At 43.4% G+C, this 22,260-nt stretch overlaps 2 protein-coding genes across 2 annotated transcripts in view; both read left to right on the forward strand.

Moving 5' to 3' along the window:
• Positions 1-34: 34 nt before the first annotated feature.
• On the forward strand, positions 35-7,034 carry gprin3b (GPRIN family member 3b). The gene is made up of 2 exons (XM_048228424.1): positions 35-407; positions 3,819-7,034. Exon 2 carries the CDS (start codon positions 3,899-3,901, stop codon positions 6,299-6,301), a length of 2,403 nt encoding a protein of 800 aa, XP_048084381.1. The 5' UTR covers positions 35-407; positions 3,819-3,898; the 3' UTR covers positions 6,302-7,034.
• A 5,693-nt stretch (positions 7,035-12,727) lies between these two features.
• The window catches only part of zgc:154142 (uncharacterized protein LOC555481 homolog), a 27,555-nt gene continuing 18,022 nt past the window's right edge, over positions 12,728-22,260 (forward strand). Inside the window, exons 1-7 of the mRNA XM_048228726.1 lie at positions 12,728-12,851; positions 13,346-13,500; positions 17,486-17,625; positions 18,445-18,538; positions 19,880-20,020; positions 20,676-20,773; positions 21,874-22,000. Coding sequence (XP_048084683.1) covers positions 13,371-13,500; positions 17,486-17,625; positions 18,445-18,538; positions 19,880-20,020; positions 20,676-20,773; positions 21,874-22,000 — 730 coding nt within the window. The 5' untranslated portion in view covers positions 12,728-12,851; positions 13,346-13,370. The remainder of the gene's footprint in view (positions 12,852-13,345; positions 13,501-17,485; positions 17,626-18,444; positions 18,539-19,879; positions 20,021-20,675; positions 20,774-21,873; positions 22,001-22,260) is intronic.

Here is a 22,260-nt window from a genome sequence, read left to right on the forward strand (position 1 = left end):
CGAGAGACCGAGTGAGCGCAGAGGTGAGAGAGCGATTTCCAGCACGCTATTGCTTTTTCGAGGCGAAGACTGAGTTTGATATGATCACATTGGACATGACTAACTGAGAATCCCACAGGCTATATTCGACTCGACCCAATCATGGAAAGATACCTGGATGTAAAGTCTCACAGAGTACCGTCAGGGGAAAAAAATAACGGTTTGACCTAATTATTAAGCTATATCTCCCTTCTGATAAGGCACACATTCTGGTTTGCTCTGAAGGCGTGGTTTTGTATCCCTGACGTTAGCCTGAATTTCTTTCATTGATATTCAGTCGAGTGCCCTGGTGGGGAGATGTGCGCGTAAATAGCGCAGTAGACTAATCAAAACGAAAATGATATGAGACGGAGACAAATACGCACCAGGTAAGCTATTTTATGTCTTAACGCTGACAACTCGAATGCATCTTAAATGTGGGTTATGTGTGGAATTCGTCCGCAAGGTCAAATACGGTGCCTTAGATGACAGGTCCTGGAATTCAAACGTGAAGTAAGATGCGTTGAGCTGTGCAATACATGGGTCTAAGTTATGGATTTTGTATAATTTGTTTTAGCAGTCTCAATATCACTATGCTGCATTGTGTGTTTTCAGCCTATTTAGGCACATAAATAGATTTATGTGATTACAAAAACTATTAGGCTATTGTAATGTATACGCTAGAGTAATTTAGCAAAGTAACCTTCGAATTCACGTTAGGCTACACTCATTTCGATTTGCCTTGCCATTTAGTTTTCCATAAGTGGAATATTAAATGATTTAATCATATTGTTAGATTCCTTATTATCTGTGGAGTTTAGTCGTTTACAAATGTAGTTCTATATCTATTTGGTGCAATTCCTGTGCTTATATTGCATAGGTCATTTTCCTTTCACCATTAATAGTAATTACATCCTGAATGACGTCTATTGAAGAGACGCGCAAAAATGATCAATTAATCACCATACCAATTGGTAATAATGGTTCGCCTAGGATGTGTATTTTATTTCAATCAATAAAGGAACTGATGAGGCTGTTATGACTGTGGGCTCCATTGCACCAATTGGCTGGCACGAGGGGTCAGACACTCCTTCTGATAGACACAGTTGTTGTGGTAATGACCCTCGATATTAGTCTACTTCTACATGCAAAACACATACCACGCAAATATTTTCAACAATGACCTACTTGAATTGTTAGAATTGCCATTGGCCATGTAGGAATTGAGGTCCACTGTAGTTTAAAACTATATAGCTAATATATCACGAAAATCTACATGCACTGAATGAATATAGTCAGAGTATTTACATTTGATATTTTAGGCTATAATGTGAGCTGATTATATCCAAAGCAATGTATGAGTAAGGGAGATTTACAGCCCAGCAACTTAGGCTATAAGGTACAGAGCGTATTCTTCATATGCTGCATGGTATCTATAGGTTCTGTGCTCAGCACCTACTGTGTGTCTCCCTATAGACATGAGCTTACTCAACAGCCAAGGTCATAAGTGTGTACAGATCTCCAGACCTGCTCGCCGTCAAATCACCTCTCTCTTTAAACAGAATGAATGAACTGATATTTTAGCTGCAGCATGCTGGTTTTAGTCACTGGGTGGCCCACACAGATAATGTTTGGGTTATCCCAGACACTCAGCCTCTTCCTATGATCTTCTCTCTGACTGTAGTGAGAAGCTCTCTCTCTGAAGTTGGATGGAGGGATGTTGTGTGCACTTGCTTACAGTAGCAGGTATACTGATTCATGTGGATGATTCATAAGTGTATTGATGACTTCCCTGAGGGGAGAATTCAGATGGTGTGCAGTCAACCATCCGCTTCACGCAGTTGACCCTTTCCTGTAAGATCACAAGCGTTCTCATTAGTGGCAGACAAAAGCGAGACGATTGGTGTATGCGCTCGGAGGAAAATGTGTTAAATGAAAATGTGCTTATGTTAGTGTGAACAGTATGTGGGAGACTTCTCTTTCCCTCCCATATTGTTCTGAGAGTGTGATGGATGATTAGAGGTAAAGCTGAGTAGGCCTATACATGGATTGTGTATGTGTGTGTGTGTATGTGTCAATGAATATGTGCATGTGCATGTGTGTGAGAGTTCGGTACACTATATGTCAGCTGAAATGAACTGGGTACATACAACAGGATGTGAGTCAGATCATTTTCTCAGACATGGGACGCCCAGTGACTTCAAAGACTTCAGCATGTTGTATTGTCAATGCTGCTAGCTGTTAGAACCACCATAAAAAGAAATGGTAATACAAGGTCTTAAGTTACAATCCCTTTCACCAAGAAGCTATGATTTCCTTTCTTAGAGAAATCTTGACAAATGATGTGATAAAAAGGCTGCCTTTTTGCATCAGTTTTGCTATGACCAAATATATAACACAAGCCTGTATAACATTTATACATGTAACCTGTTTACAGCCCAAATGCTTTCAAACCTTAAAAAGTAACTCTCCGATAAAGTCCTCCAAATCATAGTAGTAGTCTGATTTGAATATCGGAGGATAATGATACACAAATTTTTGTGTAAGTAACTTAAACTGAAGAGAGGGAGGGAGGGGAGAGAGAGAGAGTGAGAGAGCTGTACATACTTACGTGCAAACCCTTGCAGAGATCGATGATTGTTGAAACAATGTCAATGTCTCTTTCAACAGCTCTTCATGAGTAGAGAAAAAAGGAAATTCCTGCTATCCACTTCAAAACACTGTATATGAGGTTAAGGTTAAGGTTTATGTTTTAATATAAATACATTTTGTTCTGCAATGTTAATATTAGGTCTGCCATTTATTTCCGACAGTGTAGAATCCTTGAGTGTAATATACAATTGATAAGGTATATGAGGACTCAGCCACATATGTAAGGACTGCAGATAACTGTTTTTTTATTTTCCTAATGATTGCTATGACTAGCAGGGTTGCTGGGGAAACTGCTCTTAAATCAGGAAGTAACCCTTGCTCATCAGTGTTAAAATAGCTGTGCTTGTGGCAATGGTGATTTGAACTGTGCCTGTTTCAGGGATACGAGAGGGGGGAAACAATAGCAAGCAAACAGCAGATCAATAAACCCATACAGAAGGAATATGATACTGAATGTAATTCTGTTGAATGGAAGAGTGATAGCTTATTATAGGTAGAAGAAGAGCAATGATGATTTCACCTCTGCTATCACCACAGGAGTGTGTGTAGTGTGTGTATGTATGTGTGTGAAACAGAGAGAGAGAGAGAGAGAGAGAGAGAGAGAGAGAGAGTTATGCCCTGTCTCTTCAGTTTGTTGTAATTTCTGTTTTCTATTCTTTGAGTTGGAGTCATTTTGGAGCCGCCTCTTCATTTTTCACTCTCATTCACCTGTCTGGTCATGACCATTCGAGTTGAGTTTGACAAATGACCTTAAGTGTGCCTGTGACTGTTCTTCCTTGTAGCTGCATTTCTTCATCTGTCCTTTCTCATCATGTTTAAGTCTAAATGGCTGAGTTTGTAGCAGAATTGAAATACCAACCCTGTCCTACATTTATTGTGATGTTACATACGAAACATTTCAGATGTGGTTGAAGTGGAAAAGTCAACAGTTTAGCTTCTGAAAAGGAAGACATTATACTGCATCTGTCTGACTATACTGCAGATTCAAGAGTTATCAAATATTGCGTAATTTCCAAATAATGGGGAACATGATATGTTAAATTATTGGATTACATAATATGCTCATATTTTGTATTTATTATAAATGATTTAAAAAAAAATCCCCTCCACAAGATCAAAGCTAAAACTGTTATCTCTTTTCTTTGTAGGAACCATTGGGCTCATTGGTGAAACACCTCCACTTTGGATATTTTTCTATCTGTGATTAACTTTAAAAAGATTTTCAAAAATGGACACAATCCCTACCCCCAAAAGGACTGTCACTGTCCAAATGGTCCCTCAGCTTGCCCCAGTGGACGCTTTAGGAAATAAAGAGTCCAACGCTAACTGGGACCCACAGCTTAATCTCAACTTATCACACGCCTGCCCCATTCCAACCCTGGAGCCCAAAGCCCTTCAGGCTACAGAGCTGCTGAAGACCCCCAACATAGCGACCGCTCCACACACCCAAACCTCGAACGAGGCAACCAGTGCAAGGCCTGCCAGTCCCACCCTGTCCACCAACGGTGTGCACGGGAAGCCCGACGGGCTGACTAGGGACGGGAAGCAAACGGGCACTGGCACGAGAGAGCTCTGCAGTCCGGAGGGCTGCATGGATAGCAACGCCAACATAAGAGTCCCGGCAGCCTCCCCGCTCTCCTCTCCTGCTCCCTCCTCGTTAGCTCCCGCCATCACGGCCGATTGCGGCAGCCCTGGCCTGTCATCTGCAGTCACATCGCTTACATCATCAAAGGGTGACAAGCAGACAAACGACTGCCAAGACAAAGCGTTGGCTCCCAGGGAGGGGGAAGGAGAGCGCACCGCAGCCCGAGAACAGAACCACAGATCATCCACCTCTGGAGGGTCTCCCAACACAGCGGCCAAAGAGGCAGTTCCGCATCAGAAACCAGCACTGACAGGTGAACTTGAGAACACTTCGGCCAGTGAGACCAAACATCCCCGACATGACAAGACAGACAATACAGTCTCTAGCACAAAGCCCCCTCTGTTACAGTTTCTGCCCTCGAAGGATTGTAGTGGTGTTACAGTGTCATCAGTGCCAACTACTACTACCACTAACAGCAACACTGGACACTCAACTCCACCCCTGCCAGACCCTAAGATGAAGGCCCCGGAGACCATGCAGACGCCCAACAGCCCCCGAACCCAAACGGGCCCAGCACAGGCTGATGAACTACAACCGAACCACAGAAAAGAGACGGCAGGCTCTACCAATGCTGCAACAGCTGACAAGACTGCAGATGCGACTCTGAAAACAGAGAGCAGTCCGGTGGTGACACAGGTGGATTCAATGCCGCAGGAGAGCTCCCACAAGCCCTGTGTTGCCCACTCGCCTGGTCTATCAGCTGAGAATACAACCACTCCTCACAACCCACCGAGTCAGACACAGAGTCACGCAGAGGTGACTGACGAGGCCCCTCAGACGCAGGGAGACGCATCTGATGAACAGAGGCCCAGCCACTGCAAACTGTACTGTGAGGCCTCCACGATGACCACCACCCCAGACGCCAACCCTGCCCTGGCCAAGCAGCGGCAGGATGCGGAGGTGCAGGCGGTGGCTAATGTCCGCAACCAGTCGGTGTCCACCAGTCCCAGCCTCTTCCCTCAGGCCCACCCCAAGATGGCCACGAGCCCCCAGGCAGAGGAGGCTGAGAGCCTGACCATGGTGTACCAAGTGGAAGACACGGGCAAACACACGCTGCTCTCCACTCAAACTCACACGGCCTCTGCCACGGCGCCCGCTCCGATCTCCTCCACCCAAGCTCCACAGTCAGGGGCGATCCACGCAGAGGCTGCCCAGCAGCAGGAAGCCAGACTAGAGGCCAAACACAAGGAGCCAGGGCCCTCTGCATGCAATGCCCAGAAGGCACTCCCGCCCCTCCAGCCTGTTTATCAGATCAGCATAGAGCCGTGTGGCCAGAGCTCCCCTCAGGCCGGCTGCCGTCCTCCCGGCCACACAACAGAGGCGGCCACCACCACAGCAGCACCGAGCAAGGGCCTCGCTGACCAGAAGGGCCTGGGCAAGGAGAAAGCAGCCTCCGCACATTGTGCCACGGCTGCGGTGGAGCCAGTGCCAGTGCAGTCTGCCAAGCCTCCCGCTGACAAACCACAGTCGGAGTCACTACAGCCGTCCACAAGTGCAGCCAAGACAGAGGGCAAGCGATCTACTGCTGCTGGTGTAGCCGTTGCCGCATCTGTGTCAAGCTCCACTGCCAAGGAGAAACGGAAAAGTGGCGCGGCCGTCGCCACTGGCACGACCACCGCCGCAAAGACCCCAGCTGAGCCGAAACTGGAGCCAGACCGGGAGGCCGAAGATGAGGACGACGCCAAGCTGAAGAAATCGATCCATGATGTGTTGTGGGACGACCAGGGCATGACGTGGGAGGTGTACGGCGCCTCGGTGGACCCCGAGTCCCTGGGCTTCGCCATCCAGAGCCACCTGCAGTGCAAGATCAAGGAGCACGAGAAAAAGATCATCACTCAGACCAGCATCCGCAAGTCCATCTCGGCCGAGCCCCCCGCCGGCAAGAAGGGCAAGCGGAGAAAGACCAACGTCTTCAGGTCCATGTTTCAGAACATGCGACGGCCCAACTGCTGCGTGCGTCTTCCCCCATCCTCCGTGCTGGACTGAGGTGGACGAGGAGGCTGTCTGGGTCACCACAGACAGCTGTGATAACCGTGGACACCTTGACCAATCACAATCGATTGTTCCACCTGTGACTGCCACAACTGAACGCATGATGAGGTTTTCTCCTCCTTACTTTCTGTGAGATCAGTTTAGTTCAGGGCCACCATTACAAAGGCAGAGACAGGGAAAAGGTGAAGAGTTTATCACATGAGAAGAACAACCAGTTATCAAATCAATTGATATAAATCTTATTTTTAGATATAGATGAGATGTTATAAGTATTTAGAATGAAAATGGCAATAATAAGTCATATTAATAACAATAATAACTAAAATGCATGTGTATTAGTTCTAATGACAGACTTAGTCCCTAATACCGGAAGGGGTCAATAATATGCATTGCACTGATCTAAAGGCATAAATGTGTTGCTGTTTGCATATCCTTTTTACAAAACACCTTGACCTCCTTGACTTGGTGGAGTTGGTGCATTTGGTATCTGTTTGTTTAATGTACCTGAGGGTGTAATGAGCTCTCTTGTTTATAACAGATTGATAAGTTGGTTTAGATTTTTTTTAAACTTAACACATTTCTTTTGGATGATTTATTACATTGTCTTGATAAGGAAACTTTAGCCTGTTGTGCTTGTTGCGATATTTGTTGTAAACTGGGCTTGTGTGCATTTAGGTGCTGTTCAATTGTCTCTGCTACTGGTTTTATATTAAAATGTTAAACTAAATGCAGAAAGCACCATTGCTTCCTTCTCACATAACATAGTGGCCGTTTAGCTAAGCTCATGTCATGATTCTGAGCAGTAGAGCAGCAGATGAGCAGCTCTGCTCAGAATGCAGAATGTTTCATCAGAATGCTCAGAATCTGCTCAGAATCTGCTGCTCAGATCTGAGCAGCAGATTCTGAGCAGACATTGTTCACTATATTAACAAAGTTCTGCTTATAAAAGTGTATATGCTGAACTTTGTCTAAGAGCAAAATAGACATTTAGTTTTACTTAAAATGTTTTTGTCTGACCCAGTTGCTTAAGGTAGGACCTCTCTGCTGAGGTTGTCACTTCTGATGCTCAGCTGTGGAGCTGATTTCCGTCGACTTGGTGGTTATTCGGAAGATGTGTCAGTTCCTGTGTGTGTCACTCAGTGGGCACAAAAACACTATCAATTGCCAGTGCTTTTTTTGTAGATCATGACTGAGTGTGTTAGTGAGCGTATAGGTGTATAATTGTAAGTCTCTTTAGATCACTATTTGGTTTTGTGTGTGTGTGTGTGTGTGTGTGTGTGTGTGTGTGTGTGTGTGTGTGTGTGTGTGTGTGTGTGTGTGTGTCATAGTGATAAGTTTAGTTAACTAAGCATGGCGGCACACAGAGTTCATGCTAAAATCACTGCTGGTGGGTCTCCATCTCTAATCTTATTTGTTAGGTGTTGACCTTAGAATAGGTGTATTGGATTTGGCTCTTTCTTTCTCTCTCTCTCTTTCTTTCTCTCTCTCTCATTTTCTTTCTCAACTCTCTTCCTCTGTCTCTCTGCCCCTCCCCAACCTTCATTTCACCACAATTCCACCTCTCTGTCTCTGTCTCTCTCCCCATTGATGCTACAGTATATCTTGAATGATATCTTTTCAATGTTTAATGCTCTGGTCATTTTCCACAGTGCCTTGTTCAAAAGCCCAGATTAAATCTTCTCTACGAGTGGTGTTAGAGCAGGGGGAGCAGTACATCTACGCCGCCCTGGCAACACACCTCACCTGCTGCTTCCATTGGTGACCTCTGTGACAGTGGTCAGTTCTAGAGTGCGCACACAGACACAGGATGACCTGGCGTGATTCTGGCCCTGGTCTGACACGGGTCCAGTGGACCAGGGCTAGGTGTGGCCCAGAGCCTGCCGTTTCCTGGGTGGTATGTGAAAAAAACACACATCAAAGGTGAGAAATGATATAAGCATTTAGTTTCATTTCTAGTCTAAGTTATGATATTTATAGTTGATAGCACATGGGGACTCCAAATGCTCTTTGACACATGCTCTTCATATCTATTTTTGTACAGTTTTGCCTTAAGAAAGAATAGGTATGTGTGTATGTATGTGTGTGTATCTTGAGTTTGCTGAAATAGGGTAGTTTCTGTCTTTTGATTGCATATCCTGGGCGATTTTATAGATTGCAGCAGAGAGAGAGAGAGAGATGTTTTCGGTGTCTGATGCTGTAATTGCTTCCTCACAGAGGACCCAGGAAGGAAACTGATGACAGAGGAGACCCAGAGGCTGGCTCTTGTTATGAAGGATTGCTTCACTTGCAGATGAAGCACAAGAGTGTCAGTGAGAGCAATAAACAAGCTACGAAATCACCTGCTTAAAGTGCTCTAGTCTTAGTATGGTCTGGGCCTATATAAAGTGTTCTAGTCTTAGTATGGTCTGGGCCTATATAAAGTGTTCTAGTCTTAGTATGGTCTGGGCCTATATAAAGTGTTCTAGTCTTAGTATGGTCTGAGCCTATATTGCTCTAGTCTTTGTATCATCTGGGCCTATATTGCTCTAGTCTTAGTGTCTTAGTATGGTCTGGGGCTCTACTCATGCCCACATAGACAAATGTCAGCACCAGCTGGGAAATTTCAGGATATGGCCCTGGAACATAACAACCATAGTCTTTTCATTTATGTCTTGGCTAACGCCACAACAACCACCACCACAACAAAAAAATCCCAAAGCGGTTATTTCACGGATTTGTTGGAAGAAAACTAAAGTTCAGATCAGAACTGTTACAATTCACAGAACTCCTGCAGATGCCTGTACTGTCGATTGTTGGTGTTTGATACAGACTGGAACAGGATTTCCCATTTCCATCTGAAATGGGCTTCTCCCTTTGAAGCAGGGTCTAGAATTGCCGAGCTGATGTGTTGACCTAGTTAGCCTGATAAACATGCACCTCCTTTACTTCCTTTGCCTCATGGGAATGCCTAAGGAGAAAGTGCTGCTGGATAGCAACTTCTTGTAACTGCTAGGGATTAGCTCACCACCCTTAGCTAATCCACTGTTTGCAATTTAGGGCTATAGCGTAGCCTATACCGCTATTAAATATATACACAATTCAATTGGGTGCTGCTGAAGATGCAAATTAGTCATTGTGGACATGGCTTTGGCTGTTTCATGACCGCATGTCCTTCCACAGGCATGCCAATGATGACCCAGGCAGCTCTCCACTAGGCTCCCCCTGCTGTTGCCAACACAAAATCAGCTGTTACACTCATTTGCACATGACACAACAGAGCTCACACATACACATAGTCAGATACTTAATGACCGTATTCATCGTCCCATATTCACACAATTTTGCCCACTTCATGTTGTCTCATATTCACTCTTGTCGACAAAGATGCACACATATACACACAATTTCTCTCTCTCTCTCTCTCTCTCTCTCTCTCTCTCTCTCTCACACACACACACACACACACACACACACACAAACCTTCTAGGCAGTGTACTTCCCAACAGTGATGGAAGTGGTCCCTGTGGAGTTTCTAAACTACATTTGTTTATGGTATGCTGAAGCATATACATGAGTGTGATGGAATGATAATACTGTACATTTCTTTTTAAAGATGCTCTCAAAATCAGCTGTTACGCTCATTAGCACATGACACAACAGAGCTCACACATACACACAGTCAGATACATAATGACCATATTCATCGCCCCATATTCACACTTGTATACTGACAAAGATGCACATGTACATACAAACATTCATTCTCTCTCTCTCTCTCTCTCTCTCTCTCTCACACACACACAAACACACACACACATAGGGGTAATGTCACCGCGAAGGTCACCTTCCCCTGACTTCATTAGAGACTGCTTTATTATGGTTTGGGGATGCAGCCATAAATTTCCTGTGCCCTATCTGGAGCAAACACACACACACACACACACACACACACACACACACACACACACACACACACACACACACACACACACACACACACACATGCTTATGCCACACAAGGTAATAGGTTAACAAGCTGGAATGGGCATAATTGGTGGTTGGAGAGCACAAACATTAATTCAGACATACAGTACTCCAGTTGTGGAATTAATATATGGCTGATTGAACTATGATAAACCTACGGGACAAAGTACTTGCATATTAATGCAATGCATTAATAAGCAGCACTGGATGTGTGCTGAAATTGTTGCATTACAGTAATAACACGAGGATTGTACCAAGAGAATGCCAACATCAGAAGATCCTCACTAACCTGTAAAGGTTCTGGTTAGCTGAACATACTTAATCACCAGAAATGAGAAGAGAGTATGGGCACGAGAGGTGGTACTAATGACCAGAAATGAGAAGATATGGGCACGAGAGCTGAGCTGGTACTAATGAGAAGAGAGTATGGGCACGAGAGCTGAGCTGGTACTAATGAGAAGAGAGTATGGGCACAAGAGGTGGTACTAATGACCAGAAATGAGAAGACATGGGCACGAGAGCTGAGCTGGTACTAATGAGAAGAGAGTATGGGCACGAGAGCTGGTACTAATGACCAGAAATGAGAAGATATGGGCACGAGAGCTGGTACTAATGACCAGAAATGAGAAGATATGGGCACGAGAGCTGGTACTAATGAACTGAAATGAGAAGATATGGGCACGAGAGCTGGTACTAATGACCAGAAATGAGAAGAGAGTATGCGCACGAGAGCTGGTACTAATGAACTGAAATGAGAAGAGAGTATGACAAAGAGCTGGTAGAGCTGGTACTAATGAGAAAGATATGGGCACAAGAGCTGGTACTAATGACCAGAAATGAGAAGATATGGGCACGAGAGCTGAGCTGGGTACTAATGAGAAGATATGGGCAAGAGCTGGTACTAATGACCAGAAATGAGAAAGAGTATGGGCACGGGCTGAGCTGGTACTAATGACCAGAAATGAGAATGGGCACTAGAGGCTGGTACTAATGACCAGAAATGAGAAGATATGGGTAAAGGCTGAGCTGGTACTAATGAGAAGAAGATAACACGAGGCTGGTACTAATGAACTGAAATGAGAAGATATGGGCACGAGCTGGCTGGTACTAATGACCAGAAATGAGAAGATGGGTATCCACGAGCTGGTACTAATGAACTGAAATGAGAAGATATGTAGCACAAGAGCTGGTTCAATGACCAGAAATGAGAAGATATGTGATGTTTTCTTCTGAGACAATAACACATGAGCTGGTACTCCATTTGAACCATTTGAAATGAGAAGATTTGGTCTAAGAGCTGGTACTAATGACCACCATTTGATCTCCATTTTTCAGCTGGTAAATTCAGGTCTCACAAAGCATTATGTAAAGATATGTGATGTTTTCTTCTGCCACAATAACACATGATGAGATAGTGTATCTGTTGTAGAGCAAGGGAGCTATTAGAAATTAATAGACACCACACAGAGGAACTATTTCACAGTCTGATAGGGTTCTATGAATACATTATCTCCTTAGTGCAGGGCTACCGCTACTTGTCCAAGTGAAAAGATATTTCAGAAGACATCTTATTAAACTGGTTAACAAACAACCCGGTGTTATGGCTGAGGAAACTACTCCACTATGCTCAGGTCTTGTGGAGTTGTTGTTGACTTTGTACTTAATATGTATCATCAAGGGTGTAAGAGCCTTGTGATTACAGTATTCAGTTCCAAAGAAAGCGAGCAGGCCATCTGAAGGCCTACACTATTTCCCCTCAGCCCTGTGTGTGCTCTGTGGCCCCATGGGATTCCGAAGGCCAGTTGGACTTGGACCTGAATTGTAGAGATGCATGTGGTTACAGTACAGTGCCACAACATTTCAACAGTTCATCTCTTCAGCACTTCAGATCATCTCTTGGATCATTCTGAGACACACAGATTGTCACTACCCCTCTCTTACATAATTAGATTCAGGATACACGGCCTCCCATTTTGGAAAGAGGCACAGGCGCCCCCTGAGACCAAAGTCGGTGTCAGACATCAACTTCGCTGTGCCCTACTGCCACTGTCACAGTTGCTTAATATCCAAAATTAGTCCTAAAAGTTACAACAAATAAATTGCATATCCGAAATTTCCGACCACTGTGTGCTGCTGCTGCCAAGGCTGCTAGAGAGACTGAAGACCTTACTCTGTAATGATCAGAATGATTTGCAAGTTATTAATTAAACCTAGAGGCCCCAGAGTGTGCTGCTGCACTTCACGCAATTAGAGATGGGGATCTTACTATTCTGTGTTTTGGTCAAGGCCTCTCAGTGGCTCGTAATCTCGTGATGTAATCCTGTCAATGGCCGATAATGAATGGGTCTAAGTGTTTATGAGTGGCAATAAAAAACACCGCCTGATAACTGTTAATATCATAATGAGATGGAGACCCGTCTCTCTCCCTCTCTCTCTCCCTCTCTCTCCTTCTCTGCACAGCGCTGCCAGCAGCAGGGTGACAGCAGCCAGGCTTGTGAAGTGGTAGCTAGAAAGCCATCCCACACAATGGTGCATCCAGATTCCAAGGGCACGACTGGAAAAAACACTTTAATTCACAAAGGTCAGAGGCAACCCAGCAGGAGGTATTTTTATGCATAGCACTGGCTTTCAATTCCTACTTGGGTAGTCTGGCATTTTTTATACGGAAAGATTTCATTATTCCCAAATGCTCCAGCAGTCTCTACACTACAGTTGTCACCTTTGGAGAGTAATGTATTTTGTCTCTGACAAATAAGGAGCTTAAAAGTTGAAAGGAAGAATTTGGAGGTAAATTAAGTCGGCTCAATATTCTGACATTTATTGCCATTGAAAGTACCCAATTATAATAAACAAAAATGTATCTTATAAACAAGAAACAATGACTGTGTTTATGATAAACCTTCACACACATTGCCTACTTCACATATATCACCACACATCCTTGTCGAGGACAGAGATGTCTTCAGCTTACACTGCCGGCCCTCTTAAAGTCTGAGGTCCAGCCTTTCTCAAAGGTCGCCTCAAACGGAGCACTATAAATGTGAGTTCTCTGCACCGCATGCCAACAACCAGTAGACCAGGCCATCACAGTAGCAGCAACATGGGCAAAGGGCGAGGCTGCAGTGCCCTGGAGAAGGGCCTGATTCTGCTGTTCCTGGGAGTCACAGGGGTCTGCATAGGCCTGGTGGTGGTCTACGTCCTGGAGGTGAACAGCACTGATGAGAACGGAGGTGAGTCGGAGACATGGACACCCACATGACAGGTGAAGGACAGTGCACTGTTTGCTGAAACCTGTGTTTTCGTTGTGATGGGACTTTGAAATATCTTCTTTTAGACACATGTTAGTATGTCCTGATCTCAGACATTTGGATTAGACAATATCCCAGTTTTAGGAAAGCACATAACTGGCATACTCTGAAAAAAATGAGATTATGTTACATGTATGATTTACCAAGGTTTTAGAACACTTTTACATGCAGTACCTGTAGTGTTATATAAACAGGCATGTATATAGTCCAGGCAGGTTAAAGCAGCTTTATTACTCTAATACTATCTATGTGGATGATCTTGTCCATTATCTCCACTTGATGACAGGCAATGAGATGTTTCTCAAGGGCTTATCACTGTTTCTTGTTGATTCAGCGTTGTTCAAGTTTTTTTTTTTTTAACAAGATTTATGATTTCTGTAATTGCCAATCCTAAGACACATGCTATGCAAAAATTTGAACGACAGGACTGTGTATACTCTAAAAGAAAGAAAAGACCATAATGGGTTCATGAAAAAGCTTAGATTTTACATAGATGCTCCACACACAATTTCTTTGCAAAGCACAGCAGGTACACAAAGACCCTTCCTCCCCTAACACAACAGAGAAATGATTTATGAACCCGTATGACTTCAGATCAACAACCCTTATGACTTCAGATCAACAACCCTTATGACTTCAGATCAATGGACTCAGACATGATATTTAAAGGTGCAATATTTGCTGTTCACAACCAAAATGTTTCAAGACTTATGAAAGCAGTACATTTCTGATATAATGGCTAAAAGATGTTTTTTGAAAATAAAAATGAAAATAAACAATGAACAATGAACCAAAAAATCAGGAGGAATGATTTTTCCATGATATTCAACTCTTGATCATTGGGGTTGGATATGGCCCATTATTTCACTTTATCCATGCGCTTTATTTGATTGCTTGTTTGTCTCCCTCTATCACAAAAGACCTCTGTCTGCAGTACGACCAGAGCATAATTACCATTAAACAGTCACAAGTAAAACTGTGGCTTTGCTCCTATGCTCAGTTTTTGCGTCGTCAGTTTTAAATCCTCTTCAAAATCATCCAGCCACGTTGTTGTTTTCATGACACATGTCTGAGCGGGCTCCCTACTGTCTGCTCTGCAGCTATTGTACTTCGGCTCTGATGTCCAAGGGGCTAACACATGCTACCTTTAGACTGAGGTCCATCCCAGTTCACGCTGAGCTGACGCTGAGCTGCAGTGACGGGCCCCAGCCTCGGGGGAGCGCGCCACAGACAGAGACAGCTGCGAGAGGAACAGCACAGCAGACTGCGTTCAGCTGGCCTGGCTGTTGGTGTCCTCCCGCTCCCGCTGAAAAGCTCTTAAGGGAACCCTAGATGATGATGTTCCAGTCCGTGACCACTCTGAGCCTGCCACTCGAAGAGTAAGGAGCACGGCCAGAACGGAACAGGGCCTCTCAGAGGTTCATCTCCATCTGATTATCAAAGGGTGCATGCAGCTTTAATTATGTGGCAATAAAAAGACAACTGATAATCAGTCTGGATATAGTTTGGCTGGACATTTTACGCTCTGACAGCGGAGTAGACACACAGCTCCGGCCTCTCTGATCACACTGTGGCAGTATGCTGTGTGCACAGTCCTAAAAAGCTCATATAGAGAACGTCATTTGGTTAAATTGTATGGCATTTTTTGAAAAGAGCTTTGTGTTGTATTTTTTGAAGATGATCTTTCATATGACATCTTATTGAACAGCAAACTTATTTTCTTTGCTACACACACTAATTATTCTCAGCTCCAAAATGTGCCCATGCAACACGCTCCAGCAATAGTATGAGTCATGCCTTTGCACCAAGGTTATTCTCCTCAGAAACCCATAGAGCAGAATTTTCATACTACAGTATGTCCTATCATGCCCTTGGTGTGGCTTCATAAAATGTCACATCATATTTTACAGTAATGTAGCTATCATTAATCTTTTGCTCTCTGTGGTCGGTTGGAGGACGTTTGTCTAACTGAGCTCATCCCCGTGTCAAACACTCAAACTACTGATCTGCTGATAGGCTCCACAGAATATGGCAACCTCTGAACTAAATTGCCTTCAGACAGATCCTTGTATTGAGATATTCAGGATTCCTCATTCCTATTCATAAAAGCCCTCACTCTGATCAGAACCTTTCTAGTGCCACCACAGCCTTTGAGCTTAACCATGAACTAAATGAAAACCTGAACATTTTTGAGTGCTCTCTAAAAATGAATCGCAGTCTTGGTCAAATGTTATTTTTTTTAACAATTATTATGACCGCTGCTAGCGTAGCTAGCATAGTGGTCATATAGGTTTAGTCAGAGTTCATTTGTTTTTACGGATTTTTTTTTTCCATTTATTTATTTTTTTCTTCAGTAATTTTGTGTCAACGATTCCCATGACACTGAAAGACCGGGTTGCATGAAACCTGGTGGGCATGGCAGTGTATTTGGTGGGCATGACAAGGATGACACGGAACCAACACACGCACAGACACACACACACACACACACACAGTAGACATGCAAGCTTACGCACAGACATGCACACACACATGAAGACACACACATATACACACAGTAGACATGCACGCATACGCAGAGGTGGGCACAAATACATCAAAAACTAAATCTAACTATCTACTATCTAAATACTGGCTCATAAAATGTAACAAAATAAAATACAAAATACTGATGTGAAAAATGTATTTAATTGAAATACAAGTAAGTAGTCATTTGAAAATACAAAAATACCCACACAATAATCATGGGATACCAACTTAAAAGAAACTATAAGGCATACTATTGAAAACGTATCCCCAAGAGACAAGAAATACTATTTTCTGATTGGCTGGCAAAGGGCTATTAATTCTGTACATTGGGGCTCCTATGAAGTATAGTAAATTTTTAAAAAATCAGCGTCCCATATCAATGTAAACGATGACTGAACTGACAAGAAGCAGACTTTGCAACAGTGGAATCAACTGTAACATAGCAAACTACCCACCATAATTTTCGTTAGCAATGAATGTATTACGAAAAAATTAACAGGTCGTCCTCCTTTTAGACTGAACTGCATTTCCCTTTTTGTGCTATAAATGCCATAGAGATTTGTTCCAATCCTGCAAAATACAAATGACAAAATACGTTAAAGTAATTAAATACATATTTAAAAATACATATAATTAAAATACTGCCCATGTCTGCCCATATGTATGCATGCACATGCACACACACATGCAGGCAAGCAGACACACGCACACAGACACACACACACCCCATTACCCCCCCACACTCACAAGCGAACACACATACACATAGCTACACACACACACACACACAGAAGCACACTTACACACAAAAGCAAACACACACACACACATGTATACACTCATTTACATACACAAAAGTTGCAAGAGTATGGAGTAGGAGATGGAGACAAATTGACAAGCGTGATTTATTTTTTGCGGAGAGAATGTGCAGGACTGAGCGGCAGTCATATATTGGTAAATCTAGTTTTATTATGTGTAATTGGGATATTTTCTTTGAAGGCTGACCATAGCTTCACAGTAAAACATGCTGCAAATGTATAATTTGATGTATAACAAACAACTGTTTATGCAGCCTAAGCTGTTTACAGCTGCTGATTCCCCCAGCACTGCCAACCTGCAACTTGAATTAGACATATGGATTGTTTACTGTAAATACTGCAATTCATTCACAATGTAAATAGGCTAAAAAAATTCACTTGCTGCACTTGATTTGATGACATCTTTATTTGAAAGCCTCCACATTACTACTTGGAGTATGTTTCATCTTCCCCTTCAAGCCTCCAAAGAGCCCTGAAGAGTCCGCTGAGAGGAGCCATAGCTATGCCTGAATCAATGTGGTTGCCAAGGCATCGGATGATCACTTGTGTTTTTTACACAGGTGTGGTTGATGTCGATTCAGGATGCGGCGGTCCTCAGCATCTGATGGTGTCGCCGGGAGAGTTCACCAGTGGGAATTTTCCCGGTAACTACGACAACGGGAAGAGCTGCAGCTGGAAGATTACTGTGGAAGCTAATAAGGTAAAAAAAAAAGCCATTGTGACCTCCTGACCTTTTGAGGGGTGATGCATACAAAGAGTTCTCCACAATATGGCCTTTAAATTTTAATTCCTGTACATATTCATCATTTTTTTATCCCCTTTCATATTTCAGAGATTTTTAAAACTCAATTTGATATACAAAGTGTTTTTCTGAAAGATAACTTTGAGGGATGTATTATTGAACAATGATGAAGAACATTCAAGCACAAATTTAATCATCAACATGATGACATCTGACATGAAATTTGGCTAGTCTCAGAAGTCCCACCACTTGACGGCCATCTTGGTAATGACTTCAGGCAGTTATTTTGGGCAGCTGTTTTCCTATTCAAATGAATGGGGAGGCACATGTAAGGGAGGCCATATTGACATAACAAAGTACATCATGCTAAAAGGGACAAATATGTGGTTGGTTATTTACCTTACATCAAGGGGCAGGATATGTGTAGACAACTGCCATATTGGCATTATGAACCAACCCCATACATTTCTATAAAGGATTCTTTGTGTGCTGTGTCCTCATTATAAAGTCTCTGTAGGTTGTTGCAGGCTGCTACCATTCAGCAGTGCATCTGTGTAATCACACTTGCTGTTCCAGAAAAACGTCTGCAAACATGAGCACAGTACAGACAAGACTAGTCTTTTCAATTGTCTTTTCCATCGCTGAAATCATTTCTTTCTCAGTGAGTGACCAAAACAGTTGGATTTACCCGTCTGCTGAAAAGCAGACAGCCATGGCGTGAGCTTTCGATGTAACGCAGCAGGGAGGGGACAAATCTCTCTGCCTCTGTGTCTCCAGGTGATCCATCTGTGGTTTGAACACTTCTCCATAGAGGACACGGCTACATGCTCTGCAGATTTTGTCACCTTAAAGGACGACCTTGGAATCATTGGTGAGTATGTATTGTGAGTATGTAATCATTGGTGTGTATAGTATTCTGAACCAAAGTAACCAAAACCACATAGGTTAGAAATCATTTTAGTTATTTAGCTTGCTAGTTTTTGCCAAAACTCTGCAAATTAAGATTTGCCAAGAGGAAGCTGGATACAAAATGACCTGTCCATGTGATAAGATTTTACTTCTGCAAGAGTTTAAAACCCCTTGTTGACTTGTAGGCAGTTCCTGACACCTATCTATGTCATATTAGCACTTCCTCAGAATCACACATTCACTCAGAGAGACAGAGGCAGACCAGGTTTATGATTGCCACTGCTTCTTCCTCAGTTGATCAGACAAAGCCTCTCTTAACAAATCTTTGCACAGTGCTTGTTACATAAACAGTTATATCACACAGTGAGCACTGATTAGGGGTCAAATTGGTGATCCAAAAAGGTTTTAGATTTTACTCAAAATAATAATCACACTCTATTTAACCTGGTTCACTATATAATCTATTCGGGACAAAAGACCTTTCATTTAGCTAAGAGGCAAGCGCACACACACCATCACGACTAAAACCCTAACCCAGGAGATCTTTCTAGCTGCCTGTTGCCTCCTTTGAATCACAGAGAGCGAGAGCTGAAGCGCTTGATGTCACAGCCAAATCAACCCCTCTGGAGAGACACAAATCAGTTCCCTCCCTATCCTCTCTTGACCAGATGTCTTGTTCTACATTAGGACACCCCCTTTTAGATGGCCACAACAGAGACACTGAGTCTGGCGTTCACAGCCTCGCAGCCGCAGTGTGTAGCATAGTCTTCAAATTGCTGAATTTCTTCACTACTCCAAAGTTACAAATAGTTAATTATATACTAATGAAAACATTTTGAAAACAATTTAGATTTTTTTTTTCGATAATAAATTGCTCTAAATCAAAGACATGGAGGCTTTATGGTTCCAGGGTTCCAGACTCCCCTTGATAAGTCTCATCAGTTAGGAGAGGGAAAAACTGAATTCTGCTTGCTGCTTATAGATGCAAAACCATGTCTCAGTGGAGAGGCCTTGAGACTCAGACGACGCATCAATTCTGTATTGCTGCAAATGTACTACTGAGAGCCATTTTTAGTGATCATGGAGCACTGGTATCTAAATTCAGATCTGCGCACAATGTTGTTTAAGTGCCCTGCTGAGTGTGCAGCCTGCTGAGATCTCTGTGAGACACACCTTATTGGGCCCAGTGGAAATGCAGCCTCAGCAGCAACAGCAGATGACTTCAATCACCGGATGTGGACAAAAAAACACACACAGTAATTAACATGTTGCATGTGTTTGTGTTTGCTTGGGTGCATTTTAGGAAAGTTCTGCGGCCACTCCAAGCCCAAACCCATCGTAACCCTGGGCAACACTCTGTGGGTGTACTTCGACACGAATGAGGTCCGCCCAGACACAGGATTCCGAGCCATGTACAAAGCAGTAGCTCCAGATGCTGTTACAGGTAAAGGACTTTTAGATAATGGGCTCCTGTAACACAATGCAGGTATGTGCCTTGCAGGAGAAGGCCTCAGATAAAATAAATAATTAATTGAGGGACGAATGTTGCACCTGGCACCAGTCCCTGAAATAGTTCCCTTCCCCTGAATGAGAGTAATCTTGCTCTGCTGTGAGAATGAATTGAGGAGGCAGTTATGTCTCCCTCAACAGTGGTGACCTAGAAAGATGGGCTTTTCATCTGAGGATGTGTGAGGGACGAGGGGAGGAGTGAGGGAGAGCAAAAGAGAAAGAGGGAGAGAGAGAGAGAAGGACTGAGGGAGGAGAGAGACAGGGAGAGGAGGGGTTTGCCACATCCTCTGGGTGTCCAAACAGCTCACTCTCTCTCTTTCACCCTCCATCCTTCTTTCTGACTCTGCTCCAACCCCCCTCCCTTTCTCTCTCTCCCTCTCTCTCTCTCTCTCTCTCTCTCTCAAACATATACTCTATACGTGGTCTCATTTCTATTTTCTTTTTTTCCCTCAAACCCCCTCTATCCCCACCCCCACCCTCCCTCTCTCTCTCTCTCTCTCCATTGCACTGTATTCCCATATCTATCCTTCTTTCACTCATCCTCCTCTGTTGCCCCATGTTTTGTTCCCCCTTTTCTCTCTGGCTTCCAGAAATAGTAGGAGCTGGTGGCCTTCTCCAAGGTGAGCAAGGGGAGCTATCTAGCCCTGGGTTCCCTGCTCAACAGTATGAGAATGGAGCTCTCTACCAGGTAATCTGCCACCCATACTCACAGTTTCCAAGCAATGTCTCAGATCTAAATGAGTTGTTCATAACTCATTTCAGAATTTCAAAATTTGATTTGAGTGAGGTCTTCAAGGCCACCACTCTCTCAGGTGTTTCACATCATCCCAGCATGCCATGATCTGTCATCTATGCAATGCCAAACTCCTCAAAGAGCAAGACTGTCTCTCCTGTTGGCTTAGTTATTCAGGGGCATCCATCTGAGGTCAGATTGAATTGCATCTGCTCCACTGATTGATTATTGGTCTAAATAGAAGCGTCAATTTATTGCTCTCTGAGGGCTGATTTAAGGTCCCGTTTTTTTGCCCACTGGGCTGGATGATTGAGGTGCACCTTGCTGCTGCCTGGCTTCCAGGCGTCTGTCTGTTTGGCTGCCGTTGTCTCGCTCCCGGCCAGACAAAGCTGGTGCTAATTCAGGCAACAAAAGGCTGCGAGCAATGTTGATTTTGCTCCCGATTACCGTCAGGCCATAGTTAGGAAGGGGAAAACAGTGTGTGATGGCTGTAAAAGAGCAAGAGAGAAGCAGAGACTCTAGTGAACAGCATGGGTGACCTCAGACTCACATTAGTTGACCACCTGAATCAGATTTCTCAGTTTTAGGACATGTATCTTGAAATGCCTGTTATGGGAAAGCATGTAAAAAAGACCATTTGTGAAAAAGAAACATACTCGAATCACAGATTCATCACAGTATAATGTGCTTTCCACAAATAATCTTAAGGTTGATGTATTACCGGTATAACTATTTTGTTTAGGTTATGTTTTGTTTAAGAGTAGAGCAGAATTCAGACATATGATCAAAGGTTGATAAAAGTTGAATTTCTAGTTTTATCAGCAGAAAATAGCAGTAATATAGATGATGAATATTGATTATGGATTGCTGTAAAAAAAACAAAAAACTGGATGAACTTTCAGGTGAAAGTTTGTTTATGACATGATGTGATGTACTGTTGGACTTTTGACTTGTGCCATGGATTATCTTAGAGTTGTTACTCAGTCTAAGTTGTGCAGTGCTGTGCAGTATGACTATGTGATTGATATGAATACTGATGATGACTCTCCCTGCAGTGGAAGATTGAGGTGCCTGAGGGAGAGAGAGTCAGACTGACCTTCTCCTCCTTCCAACTGGTGGCCGAGTCCTGTCTGGACTATGTAGATGTTTATGATGGACACTCTCCTACCGGAGACAGACTTGGTGAGCAAGGATCGTATATATATAAACTGTTCCCTTACTGTTATTACTATATAATACAGTATTTTTTAATTTTATTTCAATAACACAGCTGTCAAGATACACTAGCTTTCTTTTGATAGATACACTAGCTGCCCTTGTGATGGTCCTTCAGGGACCTAGAAATAAACTGGACCCCGACATTTACCTTTCCTACAGTACATGCGAATGAGTATTGGGCCAGTTCACCTGCCTGTCTGTTTGCAGTGATGAGTCCGTGGCTC

This window comes from Alosa alosa, chromosome 1, assembly GCF_017589495.1.
Source record: "Alosa alosa isolate M-15738 ecotype Scorff River chromosome 1, AALO_Geno_1.1, whole genome shotgun sequence".
In the NCBI taxonomy this organism is placed as follows: domain Eukaryota; kingdom Metazoa; phylum Chordata; class Actinopteri; order Clupeiformes; family Clupeidae; genus Alosa; species Alosa alosa.